Here is an 18259-nt window from a genome sequence, read left to right on the forward strand (position 1 = left end):
TATTCAGGTTGGAATAACCATAGTTTGTCAGCCTATCTCTTGACTGAAAATGGTGTTCTGTGATAAAACTTGAGCTCACAATTCAGACAAGATAGGCATTGAACTGCATTATGCGGCAGAAGTGTTTTATGTGTGCTTCCCATTTTGTGACACCAAATATTAAATGAAGTGTACTCAGAGCTGAGATAAAACTAATAATTTTTACTGCTTCTTCATCAAGGACTAGTCCTCTATTAAAAAAAATTGCAAGTAGGTGGTGGCAAAGAATGCAGTGGCCATGGTACAGTCTTATACGATTTACCTGAATGTATGCTAAGACCTCAGCATTTTTTTGGCCATTGATTTTGTAGCATCATGCAAATGTCAGCACAGTGAAAAAGGCAAATACTATGAAAATAGCTTTGGTCTTTTGGTTCACAGACCATCCTTTGACAACTGGTGGTTTAAATGTGTAGCAGTGGTGTTGATTGTTCTGTTCATTCATTCTTCCTCCTCTCCCTCTCTTTTCATTTCTTTCTTTTTTTCTCTCAAGATTTTGTTTGAGAGAGAAAGAGTACACTTGCCTGTGCACAAGTGAGGGGCAGAGGAAGAGGGAGAAGCGGGCTCCCCATTGAGCAGGGAACCCCAATGAAGGTCTCGATCCCAGGATCCTGGGATCCTGACCTGAGCCAAAGGCAGATATTTAACCAACTGAGCCATTGAGGCACCCCAACATCTGTTATTTCTTTGTATTGTTTGCTGTTAGTCGTATTTTGTGACAGTTGACCTGACAGCAGAGAGACAAAAATGGTGGGGTTTAGGTTTAAGTAGCTTAGGGTACACAAAAAGCATCAGTCTTATCCATGAGGTCCATGGAAATCTCAAGATCAGTTTCAAAGTGCCTTTAGAAAGCATAAAATGTGCTTTCTATCCACATATTTATCTGTTATTTAGCTTTGCTATTTAACTATACAGATTTTAGGGGAATTTTTACTTTAAAAAACATTTTTTAAAAGATTATTTTTTAAAAGATTTTTAAAAAGATTATTTTATTATTTATTATTATTAATTAGAGAGAGAAAGCATGAGGTGGGGGGAGGGGTAGATGGAATAGGGACAGGCAGAATCTCTGCTGACCAGGGAGCCCAGTGTGGAACTTGATCTCAGGGCCCTGGGATCATGACCCAAGTGGAAAGGAGAGGCTCTAACCCACTAAGCCACCCAGGCTCCCCTAAATTTTTTTTTTTTTTTTAAGATTTTATTTATTTGATAGAGATCACAAGTAGGCAGAAAGGCAGGCAGAAAGAGAGGGGGAGGCAGGCTCCCTGCTGAGCAGAGAGCCTGATGTGGGGCTCGATCCCAGGACCCTGAGATCATGACCTGAGCCAAAGGCAGAGGCTTTAACCCACAGAGCCACCCAGGCGCTCCAAGCACCCCTACCTTTAAAATATTTAAAGACAGGTGGGAGAGTTCTGAATAAGTTCTTAACTTTTTTTTCTGAACAAGTTCTTAACTTTTTTTTTTTTTTTTAAATTTTTGCCTCAATCTTTTACGTAAGCTTCAGGTTTAGGCAGATTTTAATTTATGCTCATGTTTACAGAAGTACATAGCAAAAAGTTAATTGGCATTATTATAGACTTCATTTATAGTTGTCCCTCCCCCCACTTTTTTTTGAGAGAGAAAGAGAGCATGCACAGATATGCATGTATGAGTTGTGGATTGGGGAGCAGAGGGAGAGGGAGAATCTCTAGCAAGTTCCACACCCAGAGGAACCTGACTTGGGGCTTAATCCCATGACCCCATGGCCCCAAGATCATGACCTGAGCTGAAATCAAAAGTGGGATAGTTAACTGACGGAGTCCTCCAGACATCCCTACAGTTGTGCTTTTAATGCCTTGCTAAAACTTGGGATTTAGAAATGGAAATTTCAATATTTTTTTATGGGCTGTGGTGGGCTTCTTCTTCTTCTTTTTTTTTTTTTTAAAGATTTTATTTGGGAGAGAGAAGGAGCGGTTGGGTGGGGCAGAGGGAGAGAGAGAGAGAGAGAGAATGAGAATGAGAGGCAGACTCCCCACTGAGCAGGAATCCTTATGCGGGGCTCCATCCCAGGATCCAGAGATCATAACCTGAGTGGAAGGCAGACTCTTAATAAACTGAGCCACCCAGGCACCCTGGTAGGACTTCATTTTTGTGAGTTCATTGGTTACTGGTGGTTCTTTTTGATACAGAAAAGAAGATGTAGTGATTGAGGAAGAGCTCTGACTTTAGGGTTTTGAGATTAGTCTCTCCAACTTCATTCTGTGGATGCCTTATTGCTAAGGAAATGCGCCTTTACTGGACTACAGATGGGTGAAAAAAGTAGTCATAACTCTTTCCCTTTTCTTCCATCCATTGAATCAGATAGTTTACAGAATATTCATTTGGCAGATTTTTATCAATTCACCGTGTTTTCATTAGTTGGGTTCCACTTAAGTGAAAGAGAATGTATTTTGGTGAAGTATCAGATACATTGGGTGGAAAAGAGTAGAATTTATGCTCTGGTTCATAAGAAAGGTTTATTAAAGTGAAATTTCCTTTAAAGTACCAGAGCATGATACATATTGATAGTTTCTCTTCTCTTCCCCATGCCCTATAAATGATGTATTTAATATTTTTTTTATTACTATTTTTTTGGTGGTCAGCAAAGCAAAGTTTATTGAGTGATAGAATACAAAACTTCCAAAGAGGAGGGGGCCCCAAGAGGGTTGCCTGCATTTAATATTTTAAAGACTTGTAGTTGTTACAACTTAACTGACAGAAATAGTAAGGAATCTTTCTTTCTTTTTATTCTTGTCATAGGTAGAGGATATTCCCAAGTTGTTGGGGAAGGTGAAGAAAGGGTTTTTGCTTTTGGCTTGAAAGGGATATGTGATTTTTGTTTGTTTGTTTGTTTGTTTTTTACATAAATTTGCTTTTTGAAATTACCATTTTTTTAAGATGATAATTTTGGTGTGGTTTTGGCATAAATTATATGGAAATCATCCAAACTTTAGATTAGAAAAATTTACCACTAGAGTTTTTCCAAATATGGAAAATAAATGAACAGTTGTGGTACTGTACCTATTATACATCTGTTTTATCAGTTTCATAACATATTCTTGAATAGTATAGTTTCATAACATATCCTTGAATAGTATAGTATGACTAATGAAAGCAAACAGATTGGTTTTTCTGCTTTAAATTGGATTAGGCTGAAATATTCTTATAAAAGTTACATTCTTATAGAAGTTCTACCCATATTCGAAATTTCATGCCCTTTTCCTGTGTCCTGCAAAGTTGCACAGACTTGGGAAGAAATTTGCGGTTTCTGGATGAGGTCTTTCCTTGTCAGTAGTGACCTCATGTTGCAGCCTGCTTCCATTTAGACTACAGCTCTAATAATTGCTCAGCAGTTTTTATAAGCCCATCACCATCCTTCATGGTGTTTGAAGTCTCTCTATCTGCTGTTATTTGTTGGGAGATGCATTGGATTCATAATGGCTTGCAGAGCTCTGTTGCACACGGAAAATGATCTGTATCAGATTTAATTGAAGCAGAGTTGCAGTACTGTTACTGAAGTGTTACTTGTAACATCAAATAGTTGTCATTGGGAGATTGAAATAATAGAATTTCTCTATGATTACTGTATTTGAATTATAAAATCTTACAATTGGAATAAATGGCTGCAAGATTGATTTTATGTAATGTTCTCAAGAAGATTATGTGATGGTAGGCAGAATTAAAAGTAGAATTAACAGAAGGGAGAAAAGGTCAGAGAATGACTATAAACTTTAAACATTATACTTGACTGAGGACTTTAAAATATGCATGACCCTTGTAATTTATTGTTGGTTCTCTTAGTCTGTCTTCTTCCAGGGGGGTTTAGTGAAAACAGTTAGCATAAACATGGTCTTTATGGCATCTGTCTATGTAGTATGTAAGTAATTTGACCTTAAATTTGTCAGCAACTGTTCTTCTTTTTTTTATTTGACAAGAGATCACAAGTAGGTAGAGAGGCAGGCAGAGGGAAAGGGGGAAGCAGGCTCCCTGCTGAGCAGAGAGCCTGATGTGGGACTTGATCCCGGGACCCTGAGACCATGACCTGAGCCGAAGGCTCCCGGGACCCTGAGACCATGACCTGAGCCGAAGGCAGAGGCTTAACCTCTGAGCCACCCAGGTGCCCCAGAAGTGGGGTTAAAGCCTCTGCCTTCAGCTTGGGTCATGATCCCAGGGTCCTGGGATCGAGCCCTGCATTGGGCTCTCTGCTCAGAGGGGAGCCTGCTTCACCCACTTCTCTCTGCGTGCCTCTCTGCCTACTTGTGATATCTGTCAAGTTAAAAAAAAAAAAAAAAAAAAAAAACACAGTCAAGACAGACTATTTCCATCACCCAACAGTTGGGCCCCAGACTGCCAGTGATCTGCTTTCTGTCATTGTATAGATAAGTTTAGCCTGTTTTACAATTTCATGTAAATGGAATCTCCTACAGTAGGTAGTCTTTTGTGTCTGGCATCTCTGCTTGGCATAAGGTTGAGATGCATGTTGTTGCATGTTTCAGATGTTTGTGCCATTTATTTTAAAAAAAATTATTTATTTTTAAAATTTTGTTTATTTATTTGACAGAGCACAAGCACAGGGAACAGCAGAGGTAGAGGGAGAGGCAGGCTCTTGGCCGATAAGGGCCCGTTGTGGGGCATGATCCAGTACCCTGCTTAAGCAACTGAGCCACCCAGGCGCCTCTTTGTGCCTTTTATTTAAAAAAATACTGAGTGTATTCTATTGTAAGGGATGTCCCACACCTTGTGTCTGCTTTCACCTGTTTGGATTGATACCTTTGTTTGGCTGTTGTGAATAAAGCCTCTGTGTTTGTGCAAGTCTTCCAGTGGAATTACGCTTTCACTTCTTTTGAGTAAATACCCAGGAGTACAATCGCTGACTTATTTGCTAGGTTTTTTAGGGAAGTGCTAAACTGGTTTCCAAAGTGATTGGGACATTTTAAATTTCCAGCGTCAGTATAGGAAAGTTCTAGTTGCTTCACATCCCTATCTTACCAGCACTTTGATTTCGCTTTTAAACATTTTAGTGGTATCCACATCTTATTGTGGGTTTCAGTTAAACTTTTAACTCTGGTAAACATGAGGATGTTATCTATATTTTCATAGTTATAAGTAGATACCGTGGTGCAGAATTTGCTAAGGAAGGCCTATTAATGGTACAGTGAATGAAGTAGTATGATTTTAGTATCGATTTTGCCTTTTTTGTAACTTGAGTAGTAGCATATTGCTTTTACTTCTGGGAAGGAATACAGAGTACACATTGAGCCCTTATACTATCCTTGATGAGGTTGTTTTGTTGAGGGTAATAGTCTACATTTTCCCTTGAGCCCTGGAATATAGGTCAGTGTTTCTCCAAGTGAGCACCAAATGAAGTAGTTGGCAACCCACACACACACACACACACACACACACACGGGTATGTTTATATTTTTTTTGTGTGAAAAATAATTTTTTAAAAAAGATTTTATTTATTCATTTGAGAGAGAGAATGAGAGACAGAGTGTGAGAGGGAGGAGGGTCAGAGGGAGAAGCAGACTCCCTACCAAGCAGGGAGCCTCATAACGGGACTCAATCCCAAGACTCCAGGATGATAACCTGAGCCGAAGGCAGTTGCTTGACCAACTGAGCCACCCGGGCATCCCCCAAAATAAATTTTTTATTTTTTATTTTTATTTTTATTTATTTTTATTTTTTTTAAAGATTTTATTATTCACTTGACAGATCACAAGTAGGCAGAGAGGCAGTCAGAGAGAGAGGAGGAAGCAGGCTCCCCACTGAGCAGAGAGCCTATGTGGGGCTCGATCCCAGGACCCTGGGATCATGACCTGAGCCGAAGGCAGACGCTTAACCCACTGAGCCACCCAGGCGCCCCCCAAAAATAAATGTTTTAGAAAATTAGAATCCTACTCTGCCAAATACGAACCTAAAACTTGGTGTTTGTTCCCCTGATTATGTCAAGGTAGTGCAACTGTGGCAGTTTTCAACACTTTTTGTAGTTACTTAGTACTGAAAAGTTTTATACCTAATGTCTTTCTTTGATTACAGTGCCCATTTATCTCCCATCAGCATCTTACCAGCCTCTGCAGAGTAAGTAATATACTTGTAGAAGACCATTTTTTTTAGTTTAAAAATATTACTTCACTGTAGAAATCAAAGTCATGTATTTATTAAATAAAAACATGTTTAAAAATTGTGAATTTATTGTGCTTACCTTAGGGGAAGGATTGTACATAAGGGAGTGAAACTAGTTAATATTTTTATGTACTGCAGTAGGAACAAATGAAGAAGGAATGCATTGCCTAATATATGAAATAAAGATTGAACTTTCTTCAGATGATTTTTTTGGTCTTCTGAAATGATTGAGAAATGTCATAGATCTTTTTTTATTAAGTTGTCTTTGAGAAGTAAACTTCATGTAACAAATGTTGACAGGACCCCTAGAGTTTCTTTGATTTAGCTGAATGTTGACAAAGTATTTTGCTTTATACATGTAGCTTTAAAAAATCTGTTTAAATGGTTTTTCTGTAGAGGAGCAAGGAACGAATTACTGGGACAACTGATCTTTCCCACCTTAGTAGTAATAGTGATATGGTTGATTTGTGTGATAATTTCTTTTAAAAATTTAATCCATTATCATGTATTCCTTTTATGTGTTTCTTTTTTTTACTCTGGTTTACCCATTTAAATGCCCTGATAATTTGTTTTATTACTCACGTTTTAACATTTGTAATTATGTGGCGAAATACGCAGTTAGGGTGACTACTTCTCACTAACATGTGTTCTGTTTTATAGCATTTTAGAAAGAACAATTAGAGCAGCTGTGGAACAGCACCTTTTTGATCTGCAGAGCAGCATAGATCATGATCTTAAGAATTTACAACAGCAGAGTCTGGTGTGTAATAATGAAGCAGAAAGTTTTAATTGTGATGGGGAAGGATCTAATAACCAGTAAGAAACTTTTTATAATGTTTCACTATTATTTTTTAGAAATATAAAATTGTTTTAATTGTTTTATCTTTTAAAAACCATAATTTACTTAAATAATGGGATCTCGGGGATTTCTGAAAGTGTGTATGGAAAGTGACTTTGTATATATATTGCATATATTCACTTAACATTGAAAATCTAAATTATCCATTACGGTAGTAGACATTAAATCCAGTACTGCCAGGTTTTCCTCCCTGAACATCAGTTGAAGTAGTGAGCTTACCTCAGTATGTTGTATGAAGAATAACATTAGAAAAATGAGACTCATACTGTGTGCTCAAACCATGAGAGACATGAAATGGTCTAGACAGCTAGGTGCAGGGAAAACAGATTGGCATCACTCATGTTGCATTGCATTTACTCATTGAGTGAAACGGTGAACAGAATCATCCTTTGCTATTAAATTTTATGCCAGCTACTACCCTGCTGCCCTCCCTACGTACTTTTTTTTTTTTAATAGTTTAGCTGTTAATAGTCGAATTTTGTATTAGTTTAAAGTACCTGTGTGTGCTCTGATTTGTGATTTTCTTCCACTCTTCATCTGACTTGTTACCTTTAAGTGGATGAAAGGCCTTATCTCCTTTCCCTTTACCTCAGCTCTGCACTTGAGGGATATATGGGTGCCTTTCTTTGAGACCATAATACAGTGATTTTATAGTATTTAGTTAACAGATTTTATTTGGAGGACAGATGAGAAAGAAGGATCTAAGTTTGGAGGATTCATAGGAGGTTAAAAAAAAAGATTATTATGTAAAGTGTTTTTTCCTTTCTTTTCTTTTGGTTTTTTTTTTTTTGAGGAGTTAGATTTTTTTTTTTTAAAAGATTTTATTTATTTATTTGACAGAGAAAGATCACAGTAGGAGAGAGGAAGGGAAGAGATCACAGAGAGAGAGGAAGGGAAGCAGGCCCCCCGCTGAGCAGAGAGCCCGATGCGGGACTCGATCCCAGGACCCTGAGATCATGACCCGAGCCGAAGGCAGCGGCTCAACCCACTGAGCCACCCAGGCGCCCTAGATTTTTTTTTTAAAGGCCAAGTTTGCGTAGTACACTAGAATAGCTATTAAATATGAACTGAAGCTGAAAAAATGAATGGATCTGGAAACTAGTGGTTGCAATATGTTTATTTTAGGAATACCATATTGTACAGCTGCATGTGTGCTGTGTATCTGAATAGATAGATGGCACCACTAGCCTGTGCAGCTCTATGGCCCTGATTTGTAGTGCTTTGAAGGCATGATTAGAACTGATAAAACTGGGTTAACATAGGGACTATTTGGGCTGAATATGAAGGAAAAAAGCAGCATCTGAAAAAAAAATAATGTAATTAGAAGTTGGAAATTGTGGAGAACTGTTTCAAAGGTTATAATTAATATACATAGATTCCTTGGTGTTTGTCTTTAGCTTAGCTAGAGATCCTGAAACCCATGCCCATGCTCAATCTTATTTTTATCTCTGAGAAAGTAACTCATGTTCCTTCATTGATGGTGGTATTGTCTCTGTAAACAAAAGCCTGCTGCAGTATTTTGCATATTCTGAATTATGTAACATGAAAAAATCTAAAGTAGGAAGCTGTGCCTATCATGCTTATTAATAAGGTGTTGGGCATTATCACGTCTAGTGCTAGACTTATATTTTAATTGGAATAGTTCATTATCATTATGTAACATGAAATATCTGAAGTAGGAAGCTGTTCCTATCATGCTTAATAAGGTGTTGGACATTATCATGTCTAGTGCTAGACTTGTATTTTAATTGGAACAGTTCATTATAATTGAGAGTATGCATTTGTAAGGGAAATTATTTTGACACATCAATTATTCTTTCAGCCATTCATTTGTTTTAGAAAATTTTCAGAGAGAATAACAAACAAACTAGTTTGAATTCCTAAAGAGAAAGATAAACTGAGTGTGTTTAATAATGTAATTTGGCAAAATAGAGAAAGTGAAGTTTTATGAAAAGGACACATTTTCTTTCACAAGTGAAAGTTTCAGATCCTTATTGATACTTATTTATTTAAAAAGCATTACATATTTAACATATGGCCTGATCCAGTTTTTTAATCTTCATTACTAGGGTTGATATTGCTGATGATATTATTAATGCCAGTGAAAGTAACAGAGACTGTTCAGAACCTGTGGCTAGTACTAATTTAGACAATGAAGTTATGCAGCAAGATTTTGTATTTGAGGATGAAGAAAATAACCAGGTAAGAAATGCAAAGACTAAAATCTTTGTTTTAGGTTTGCTTGATGTACAATGCTGATTGCTTTATGTGTTCCTTTTTTAAATTAAATTTAATTTATTTATTTGACAGAGATCACAAGTAGGCAGAGAGGCAGGCAGAGAAGAGAGAGAGGGGAGGAAGCAGGCTCCTTGCTGAACAGAGAGCCGGAAGCGGGGCTCTATTCCAGGACTCTGGGATGGTGACCTGAGCCAAAGGCAGAGGCTTTAACCCACTGAGCCACCCAGGAACCCCCTTATATGTTCCTTTGGTATTAGAAGCTGACACTTAACTTGTCTTGATAATAAATCCTGAGAGCATACACCCTATTAGTAAAGATCAGGAACCATTTTCTGGGTTGGGAATTAGATATAAAATATTTAAGAATATTTGCCTGGAAGGAAACAAATAATGATGTTAGCTGAGGTTGTTGGTGGTATTATGGTTGAATTTCATTCATTTTAAAAGTTTTTTTTCCTATTTCCCAATTTTTTCTGAAGAACGCTATCCTAGGGGAAAAAAAAATCAAAATTTAAATTCAAAGTATGGTTTCTGCTGACTGTGTGTTGCTTTTGCACCATTGGAAAGCTGAAAAATTCAAAGTCAAATCATTGGATGTCAGGAACTATCTGTATATGATTTACAAGTTTCTCTAAAGGTTGACTTTTCATTTTGTTGATGGTTCCTTTGCTCTGCAGAATATTTGTTTTTGTTTTATTACTATTTTTTATTTTAGCTGTTCTTCTTTTAAACTTTTTATTAACATGTATTATTTGCCCCAGGGATACAGGTCTGAATAGTCAAGCTTACACACTTCCCAGCACTCACCATAGCACATCCCCAGTGTCCATAACCCAACCACCCTCTCCATATCCCCCGCCCCCCATCAACCCTCAGTTTGTTTTGTGGGATTAAGAGTCTTTTATGGTTTGTCTCACTCCCGATCCCATCTTGTTTCATTTTTTTCTTCCCTACCCCCCAAAACCCCCACTTAGCCTCTCAAATTCCTCATATCAGGGAGATCATAATTGTCTTTCTCTGATTGACTTCTGTTGCTCAGCATATACCCTTTAGTTCCATCCATGTCTTACAAATGGCAGCATTTCATTTCTTTTGATGGCTGCATAGTATTCCTGTGTGTGTGTGTGTGTGTGTGTGTGTGTGTACTCCACATCTTCTTTATCCATTCATCTTTTGATGGACATCTAGGTTCTTTCCATAGTTTGACTATTGTGGACATTGCTGCTATAAACATTTGTGTGCACATGCCCCTTCGGGTCATTACATTTGTATCTTTAGGGTAAATATCTAGTAGTGTGATTGCTGGGTGGTAGGGTAGCTCTATTTTCAGCTTTTGCTGTTTTCTAGAGTTCCTGCACCAGCTTGCATTCCCACCAACAGTGTAGGAGGGTTCCCCTTTCTCCTCATCCTTACAAGCATCTCTCGTTTCCTGACTGGTTAATTTTAGCCGTTATGACTGGCATGAGGTGGTATCTCATTGTGGTTTTGATTTGTATTTCCCTGATGCCGAGTGATGTGGAGCACTTTTTCATGTGTCTGTTGGCCATCTGGTTTTCTTCTTTGCAGAAATGTCTGTTCATGTCCTCTTCCCATTTTTTGATTGGATTATTTGTTCTTTGGGTATTGAGTTTGATAAGTTCTTTATAGATTTTGGATACTAGCCCTTTATCTGATACGTCACTTGCGAATATCTTCTCCCATTCTGTCAGTTGTCTTTTGGTTTTGTTGACTGTTTCCTTTGCTGTGCAAAAGCCTTTGATCTTGATGAAGTCCCAATAGTTCATTTTTGCCCTTGCTTCCCTTCCCTTTGGTGATTTTTCTAGGAAGAAGTTGCTGCAGCTGAGGTTGAAGAGGTTGCTGCCTGTGTTTTCAAGGATTTTAATGGATTCCTGTCTCACATTAAGGTTTTTTATCCATTTTGAGTCTCAAATTTTTGTGTGTGGTGTAAGGAAATGGTCCAGTTTCATTCTTCTGCATGTGGTTGTCCAATTTTCCCAACACCATTTGTTGAAGAGACACATTCTATCCTGCTTTGTCAAAGATCAGTTGATCATGGAGTTGAGAGTCATTTCTGGGCTCTCTATTCTGTTCCATTGATCTATGTGTCTGTTTTTATGCCAGTACCGTACTGTCTTGATGATTACAGCCTTGTAATAGAGCTTGAAGTCTGGAATTGTGATACCACTAACTTTGGCTTTCTTTTTCAACATTCCTCTGGATATTAAGGGTCTTTTCTGGTTCCATATAGATTTTAGGATTATTTGTTCCATTTCTTTGAAAAAACTTGATGGTATTTTGATAGGGATTACGTTTTTAAACGTGTAGATGGCTTTAGGTAGCATAGACATTTTCACAATATTTATTCTTCCAATCCATGAGCATGGAACATTTTTCTTTGTGTCTTCCTCAGTTTCTTTCATGAGTACTTTATAAGTTTTCTGAATACAGATTCTTTGCCTCTTTGGTTAGATTTATTCCTAGATATCTCATGGTTTTATGTGTAGTTGTAAACCAAAGAGGATTTATTCCTAGATATCTCATGGTTTTGTGTGCAGTTGTAAATGGGATTGACTCTTAATTTCTGTTTCTTCTGTCTTGTTGGTGTATAGAAATGCAACTGATTTCTGTGCATTGATTTTATAGCGTGACACTTTACTGAATTCCTGTATTAGTTCTAGCAGTTTTGGAGTGGAGTCTTTTGGGTTTTCCACATAAAGTATCATATCATCTGCAAAGAGTGTCTTCTTCTTTGCCAATTTGGATGTCTTTCATTTTTTTTTATTGCCCGATTGCTGAGGCTAGGACTTCATAGAACTATGTTGAATAGTAGTGGTGATAGTGGACATCCTTGCCATGTTCCTGACCTTAGCAGAAAAGCTCTGTTTTTTTTTTTTTTTTAAGATTTTATTTATTTATATGACAGAGATCAGAAGTAGGCAGAGAGGCAGGCAGAGAGAGAGGAAGGGAAGCAGGCTCCCTGCTGAGCAGAGAGCCTGATGCGGGGCTTGATCCCAGGACCATGGGATCGTGACCTGAGCCGAAAGCAGAGGCTTTAACCCACTGAGCCAGCCAGGCGCCCCAAGCTCTCAGTTTTTCCTCCATTGAGAATGATATTCGCAGTGGGTTTTTCATAGATGGCTTTGAGGATATTGAGGTATGTACCCTCTATCCCTACACTTTTGAAGAGTTTTGATCAAGAAAGGATGCTGTACTTTTTCAAATGCTTTTTCAGCATCTATTGAGAAGATCATAGGGTTCTTGTTCTTTGTTTTATTAATGCATTGTATCATACTGATTAATTTGCGGATGTTGAACCAACCGTGCAGCCCTGGAATAAATCCCACTTGGTCGTGGTGAATAATCCTTTTAATGTACTATTGGATATTGCTGGCTAGTATTTGGTGAAAATTTTCGCATGTGTGTTCATCAAGGATATTGGTCTGTAATTCTCCTTTATGATGGCAACTTTGTCTTTTTTGGGATCAAGGTAATGCTGGCCTCATAAAATGAGTTTGGAAGTTTTCCTTCCATTTCTGATTTTTAGAAGTTTCCAGAGAATAGGAATTAATTCTTCTTTAAATGCTTGGTAGAATTCCCCTGGGAAGCTCTCTGGCCCTGGGCTCTTGTTTGTTGGGACATTTTTGATGACTGCTTCAATATCCTTAATTGTTATGGGTCTGTTCAGGTTTTCTGTTTCATCCTGGTTCAGTTGTAGTAGTTTACATGTTTCTAGGAATGCATCCATTCCTTCCAGATTGTCAAATTTGGTGGCATATAGTTGCTCATAGTATGTTCTTAAAATTGTATCTCTTTGGTGTTGGTTGTGATCTCTCCTCTTTCATTCATGATTTTATTTATTTGGGTCCTTCCTCTTTTCTTTTTGATAAGTCTGGCCAGGGGTTTATCAATCTTACTAATTCTTTCAAAGAATTGGCTCCTAGTTTCGTTGATTTGTTCTGTTAATTTTTTGGTTTCTATTTCATTGATGTCTGTCTGTTCTGATCTTTATTTCTCTTCTTCTGCTGGGTTTAGGCTTTCTTTGTTGTTCTTTCTCCAGCTCCTTTAGGTGTAGGGTTAGGTTGTGTATTTGAGACCTTTCTTGTTTCTTGAGAAAGGCTTGCATCACTATATATTTTCCTCTCAGGACTACCTTTGCTTTGTCCCACAGATTTTGAACAGTCGTGTTTTCATTATCATTTGTTTCCATGAATTTTTTCAATTCTTCTTTAATTTCCTGTTACTGTATATTGGCTCTGTTCCTTTCTGGTCTACTACTTTTAGTCTCTGTCTTTGCTTAGACGACCCCTTTCAGTATTTCCTGTAGAGCTTGTTTGGTATTTACAAACTCTTTCAGTTTTTGTTTGTCCTGGAAGCTTTTTATCTCTCCTTCTATTTTCAATAATAACCTAGCTGGATATAGCATTCCTGGCTGCATGTTCTTCTCATTTAGTGCTCTGAATATATCATGCCAGTTCTTTCTGGCCTGCCAGGTCTCTGTAACTAAGTCTGCTGCCAATCTAATATTTTTATCGTATGTTACAGACTTCTTGTCCCCGGCTGCTTTCAGGATTTTCTCTTTATCATGTCTTTATCATTAAGTCTTGTAAGTTTTACTATTAGATGACGGGATGTGGACCCGTTTTTACTGATTTTGAGGGGGTTTCTCTGCACCTCCTGGATTTCGATGCTTGTTCCCTTTGTCATATTAGGGAAATTCTCTACAATAATTCGCTTCAATATACCTTCTGCCCCCCCTTTTCTTCTTCTGGAATCCCAATTATTCTAATATTATTTCGTCTTATGGTATCACTTACCTCTTGAATTCTCCCCTCGTGGTCCAGCAGTTGTTTGTCTCTCTTATGCTCAGCTTCTTTATTCTCTGTCATTTGGTCTTCTATATCACTAACTCTTCTTCTGCCTCATTTATCCTAGCACTAAGAGCCTCCGTTTTGATTGTACCTCATTAATAGCTTTTTTGATTTCAGCTTGGTTAGATTTTTAGTTCTTTTATTTCTCCAGAAAGGTTTCTCTAACATCTTCCATGACTTTTTTGAGCCCAGCTAGCACCTTGACAGTCGTTATTCTGAACTCTAGATCTGACATATTACCAATGGCCCAATGTCCGTATTGATTAGGTCCTAGGCTTTGGTACTGCCTCTTGGTTTTTTTTTTTTTTTTTTTTTTCTTTTTTTTGGGGGGGGTGAGTTTTTCTGCCTTGTTATTTTATCCAGATAAGAATATATGAACGAGAGATTAAAATACTAAAAGGGTGACAGATACCCCAGTAAAATGTGCGTTAATCAAATCAGAAGAGACCCCATATTGTGGGTTGAAGAAAGGGGGTTAAAGTAGTTCGAAAAGAAAAAGAAAAAATATATATTAGACTGGTGAATAGAACAGAGCCACCCTCTTGATTTTTGGGCGTATTTTGATCTCTTAGAAGAAACTCCCTCCAAAATTTTAAAGAAAGAAACACATACACACACAGACACACACAGACACACACACACATATATATACAAAAATAAGGGTAAACATGATGAAGGGATGGAAAATGACTATAGAGATGAAAATTGAAAAAACATTCTTTTTTTTTTTTTTTTAAGATTTTATTTATTTATTTGACAGACAGAGATCACAAGTAGGCAGAGAGGCAGGCAGAGGGAGAGAGAGAGAGAGAGGGAAGCAGGCTCCCTGCAGAGCAGAGAGCCCGACGCGGGGCTCGATCCCAGGACCCTGAGATCATGACCTGAGCCGAAGGCAGTGGCTTAACCCACTGAGCCACCCAGGCGCCCCGAAAAAACATTCTAAAAAAAGGAGTTGATAAGATAAGTTGGTTGGGAAAAGAAAGTGGAAAGAATTTGCTCAGGCTGTGCTAGAACAAGCCCTGTGCTAGATTTAGGATATATTTTGATCTATTAGAAGTTGTATCCCATGGGGTGCCTGGGTGGCTCAGTGGGTTAAGCTCCTGCCTTCAGCTCAGGTCATGATCTCAGGGTCCTGGGATCGAGCCCCGCATCAGGCTCCTTGCTCGTGGGGAGCCTGCTTCTCTCTCTGCCTCTGCCTGCCTCTCTGCCTCTCTCTCTCTCTCTCTCTCCCTCTCTCTCTCTCTGTCAAATAAATAAATAAATAAAATCTTAAAAAAAAAAAAGTTGTATTGCAAAATTTTTTAGAAGAAAAAACTCTGTATGTATACAAAAGATGAAGTTAGATACAATGAAGGATAAAATAGAACTATAATAATAAAGGTTCAAGAAGATTTTTTTAAACAGAAAGGTATTTTTAGATAAACTAGTTAAAAAATGTTAAAAGAGGAAAGAGTAAAAGTTTAAAAAATTAGAATAAGAAAAAAAATAAAATTAAAAAATTTAACTTTGTAAGACTAAAGAATCATGGGGAGAAAGCCATGAATTCTATGCTTTGCTTTCCCTTCCTCTGGAATTCCACTGTTCTCCTTGATCAAGGAGCTTGGTCTTGATTTTTTTGCTGATCTTCTGGGGGAGGGGCCTGTTAGAGTGATTCTCAAGTGTCTTTGCCCGAGGTGGAATTGCACCACTCTTGCCAGGGGCCGGGCTAAGTAATCTGCTCTGGTTTGCTCTCAGGAGCTTTTGTTCCCTGAACACATTCTGTAGAGCTCTGGAGGACAGGAATGAAGATGGTGGCCTCCCAGTCTCTGGCCTGGGAGACCCGAGAGCTTGGGGCCCCACTCAGCGCTCCCTCAGAGAAAAGCACTCAGTCACTCCTGTCTCCCTGGTCTCTGGCTGCACTCTGAGCCAACCCTGGCCTGTGACTGAGTGTTTCTGTCTCTGGCACATAGCCCCATTTGGAGTCTCCAAACCCAGCAGATCCCTGCCACTCTTCGGCGGGGGTGGGGGTGGTTTCCCCGCATCTGCCACTTGTGGGGTCCATGCTCAAAGAGCAGTGGTATGACTGGGCCATGGATCACAGTTTACGGTAACCCCGAGCTGAGAGTTCACTCCTCTGCTCTGTCTCTGTAGCCGGCTTCTCTGTTCTAATACCTGTAAGCTCTGCTACACTCAGAAACCCCTGATCCTTCTGTGACCATGCTTTCCCCGTGAGGGCTCCACCCCTGCTTAGCCTCTGGAGTGATGTGCCTCATGGAGCAGACTTGTAAAAGTTCTGATTCTGGAGACGCCTGGGTGGCTCAGTTGGTTGAGCAGCTGCCTTCGGCTCAGGTCATGATCCCGGCTTCTTGGGATCGAGTCCCACATCGGGCTCCTTGCTCCACAGGGAGCCTGCTTCTCCCTCTGACTCTGCCTGCCACTCTGTCTGCCTGTGCTCGGTCTCGCTCTCTTTCTCTCTGACAAGTAAATAAATAAAATCTTAAAAAAAAAAAGTTCTGATTCTGTGCTCCGTTGCTCCGCTGCTTGCTGGGAGCCAACCACTTCCCCTACAGTCTATCTTCTTGTTACTTCGGATTCACTTCTCTGCAGGTCCTACCTTTCAGAAAGTGGTAGATTTTCTGTTTTCTAGAATTGCTGCTTTTCTTCTCTTCGATCTCATGTTGGGTTTGTAGGTGTTGGGAATGTTTTGATAACTCTCTGGCTGAACTCCTGCTAACATCTCAGCCTGCTACTCCTCCTCCGCCATTTTGACTCCACCTCCTCCTCCTCCTCCTCAGACTTCTTATGAGGACCCTGATGGTTTTGGGAAAGAGAAGGTGGGAAGAGGATGGACTGTTTTGCTAGCTGATAATTTAGAAAAACAAGCTCTTTTTCCCCTTATACAAAGGAATGAATGTTTTGTATAGAGTGAATTCTGTGGAAGTAAAACATAGTTTCTCAAAAAAGTATGTTTCTTGAAGTCTGGATATACTTTAACCTGACCCTAATACCTTTTATTTTTATTTTTTTCTGTTGGGGAGTAATATAGAAGATAACTCTCCTTCTTACTTTGCATCTCATCTCCTTCACTGCTGGAGTATCAGTGTATCAGCTTTGTTTTCTGTTGTAGTATCTTTTATGTTGCCTCCAATTTTTTTTTTTAAACTATTTTTCTGTATTTGTTTTAAGAATTACATTTCCCAGAGGCACCCGGGTGGTTCAGTTGGTTAAGCAGTCTGCCTTTAGCTCAGGTTGTGATCTCAGGGTGTGGGATCAAACCCTGCGTCAGGCTCCCTTCTGAGTGGGGCATCTATCTCTCCTGTTGCCCTTCCCTCTCCCACTCGTGCTTGCATGCATGTGCTCTCTCTCCAATAAATAAATAAAATTTTAAAAATTATGTTGCTTAAATCTGGCTAAAAAGCATGTGGGTGTTACAATCAGTCTTTAGATGTACTTCATTTTTTTCATAGTATATTGAATTGTAGGTTAAAGTTGGTGATGTAATAGTATACTTTTATAATAGAATTTTATAAGTTTTTCTTCTTAAGCTATGTGATTCTCTCATAGTAACTGTAACATCGGCAAGTTAAGTGTTATACTCTTATTTGTGAAGGAAAGGTAGAGCTGGGACTTGAACCTTGTTCTTTGAATAAAACATGAAGACTTATTTTAAATATTGGATCTAGTAATGATTATTTCATGGGCCCATATTTAAAAAGTTATCTTCTAAACAGAAAGGTTGCTGAAGTCTGATGTGTAGATCAGTGGTTCTCATAATTTGAGTCTCAAGACCTCTTGATACTCTTAAAAGATATTGAGTATCCCAGAAAGGTTTTATTTCCATAGATATATTTATCAGTATTTACCACATTAGAAATTAAAATTGAAAAATTACAGAATGTTTATTAAATTCACTCAAGGTACTGTAAATATGGTTTTTTTAAAACTTAATAAAAAGTTATATAAAACACTTTGTGCTTTGAGGAATGGTATTGTTTTACATATTTACAAATATTGATACTGCTTGTCTTTCTTAATAAAAGTTAACTTGGTTTCTCATACCTGCTTCTGCATTCAGTCTATTACTATAAGTTCTTTTGTTTGAAGTACATGAAGACAAGTCAGCCTCACAGAG

The 18259-nt window shown here is 38.4% G+C and overlaps 1 protein-coding gene across 13 annotated transcripts in view; it reads left to right on the plus strand.

The window, feature by feature from the left end:
* The window catches only part of FAM13B (family with sequence similarity 13 member B), a 72631-nt gene that overhangs the window by 31063 nt on the left and 23309 nt on the right, over positions 1-18259 (plus strand). For all 13 annotated transcript variants that reach the window (XM_082725492.1, XM_082725494.1, XM_082725497.1 and 10 more), the window contains 3 exons: positions 6097-6138; positions 6844-6999; positions 9112-9244. In XM_082725492.1, coding sequence (XP_082581618.1) covers positions 6097-6138; positions 6844-6999; positions 9112-9244 — 331 coding nt within the window. The remainder of the gene's footprint in view (positions 1-6096; positions 6139-6843; positions 7000-9111; positions 9245-18259) is intronic.

The sequence above is a fragment of the Mustela nivalis genome (genome assembly GCF_964662115.1).
Source record: "Mustela nivalis genome assembly, chromosome: 3".
In the NCBI taxonomy this organism is placed as follows: domain Eukaryota; kingdom Metazoa; phylum Chordata; class Mammalia; order Carnivora; family Mustelidae; genus Mustela; species Mustela nivalis.